Raw genomic sequence first — 2055 nt, 5'->3', positions numbered from 1 at the left:
TGAACCTATTTACAGGGGAAATTGTTGTAAAGGGAAACATTGATTTTGAAGAATGCAAATCCTATGAAATACTCATAGAGGCCATTGACAAGGGACAGCCTCGACTCTCTGGCCATTGTAGAGTTATTGTAGAAGTAGAAGATACCAGCGATAATGCCCCAGATTTGGAATTGAAGTCTGTATTAATTGAGTGAGAGAGAACGCTGAAGTGGGCACCATCATTGCTCTGATCAGCATGTCCGACAGTGACTCTGGTATCAATGGACAGGTGACATGCTTTTTGACTCCTCAGGTCCCTTTCAAGCTGTGTCCACCTATAAGAATTACTATTCACTGGTGTTGGACAGTGCCATAGATCATGAGCACCCTTCTGCCTATCAGGTGTCAGTGACCGCGTGGGATGTGGGTTCACCCTCCGTGTATGCCTCCGCCACCGTGTCCGTGAAGGTGACCGACATGAACAACAATGCGCCGGGGTTCCCGCAGCCTGAGTACACTGTGTTTGTGAAGGAGAACACCTCGCCAGGCTCCCATATCTTCACGGTGACACGGAAGCACAGGAGAACGAGCTGGTGTCCTAGTCGCTGGTGGAGCGGCGCGTGGGCGAGCATGCGCTGTTGAGCTATGTGTCAGTGCACACAGAGAGCAGTAAGGTGTTCACGCTGCAATCCCTGGAGCACGAGGAGCTGAAGCTACTGCAGTTCCAGGTGAGGGTGCGGGACTCTGGTGTTCCTGCCCTGGGGAGCAACGTGACTCTGCAGGTGTTTGTGCTGGATGAGAATGACAATGTGCCCTTGCTACTGGGGATTGGGCCAGGTAGAGCTGGGCACACTGTGAGTGAATTGGTGTCTCGTTCAGTGTGTGCAGGCCACGTGGTTGCAAAGGTGCATGCCGTGGACGTGGACTCTGGCTACAATGCATGGCTGTCCTATGAGCTGCTGCCAATTTTAGGTGGCACGCATAGCCCATTTTGGGTGGGGCTGTACACAGGTGAGATCAGCACCACGTGTGCCTTGGTTGAGAAGGACACACCACGTCAGTCCCTGTTGGTGTTGGTGAAGGACCATGGCGAGCCTACGTTGATGGCCACTGCCACCCTGTTGGTGTCACTGGTGGAGAGACCAAAAGCCTCACTGTGGACTTTTGTGAGCATGTCAGGCTCTGAGAAGGCGATAGTGGATGTGAATGTGTACCTGATCATTGCCATCTGCACGGTGTTCAGCTTGGTGCTCACGCTGCTGCTGTACACAGCACTACACTGCTCTGTGCTGCCTGGTGACAGCATGTGTGGACCTGGGAAACCCACGCTGGTGTGCTTGAGAGCTGTGGGTAGCTGGTCATACTCGCAGCAGAGGGGGCAGAGGGTGTGCTCCTGGGAGGGCCTGCCCAAGAAGGACCTCATTGCCTTCAGCCCATGTTTCCCTGATTCTAGGAATAGAGAGGAGCAATTGCAGACAACTGAGGATTCCTTTGTTAGTGTATAATATCTTTTTGTTAAATCTGAAGTTGCATGTTCTTTTTGCTATTATCTTCTTTATAATTTTACTTCTGAGAATCAATATCTTCAGCATTTTCTTTGCTTCTGTTCATGTGTTCATCTGCCTTTGAAATGTCTTGAGGAAGGCCCCCCGCGGAGCATGCTTTCAGTCCTAGTTATTTTATAGGCAGAGTTGAAGGATTTCAGAATCAGTAGAGCTCAGGGACTGAAGACCAAACCTCAGCAATGGGGGAAGAGAGTATATCAAGACAATGCATATTGGCTATTTTTGGTTTTGCTTTCTTTTTTTGAGACAGGGCCACACTATGTAGTTCAGGGTGCCCTTGAACTCTGTATGTAGCACAGGCTGGCCCCAAACTTGCAATAATCCTCCTCCCTCACCCTCCTGAGTGCTGAGATTACAGATGTACGCCACCATGCTTGACCTTATATTGGCTGTTTTTGTGTTTCTCTGTTCAACACATATTCATATAAGTACAGTTCCCAATAATCCTGTGTTCCCTATTTTCACCTTAGTTATTTTCTGTGATATTCTCCTTTGCAATAAATATTTTGCT

At 49.2% G+C, this 2055-nt stretch overlaps 1 protein-coding gene across 1 annotated transcript in view; it reads left to right on the top strand.

Annotated features, from left to right (window-relative positions):
* LOC102019455 (protocadherin alpha-1) overlaps nucleotides 1–1835 on the top strand; it is a 32619-nt gene extending 30784 nt beyond the window's left edge. Inside the window, exon 2 of the mRNA XM_013510125.1 lies at nucleotides 582–1835. Coding sequence (XP_013365579.1) covers nucleotides 582–1484 — 903 coding nt within the window. The 3' untranslated portion in view covers nucleotides 1485–1835. The remainder of the gene's footprint in view (nucleotides 1–581) is intronic.
* Nucleotides 1836–2055: the final 220 nt, after the last annotated feature.

This window comes from Chinchilla lanigera, unplaced genomic scaffold (assembly GCF_000276665.1).
Source record: "Chinchilla lanigera isolate Chin_1 unplaced genomic scaffold, ChiLan1.0 scaffold00210, whole genome shotgun sequence".
NCBI lineage: Eukaryota > Metazoa > Chordata > Mammalia > Rodentia > Chinchillidae > Chinchilla > Chinchilla lanigera.
The sequence above is the reverse complement of the archived record's forward strand: the minus strand, read 5'-3'. Positions and strand labels throughout refer to the sequence as shown.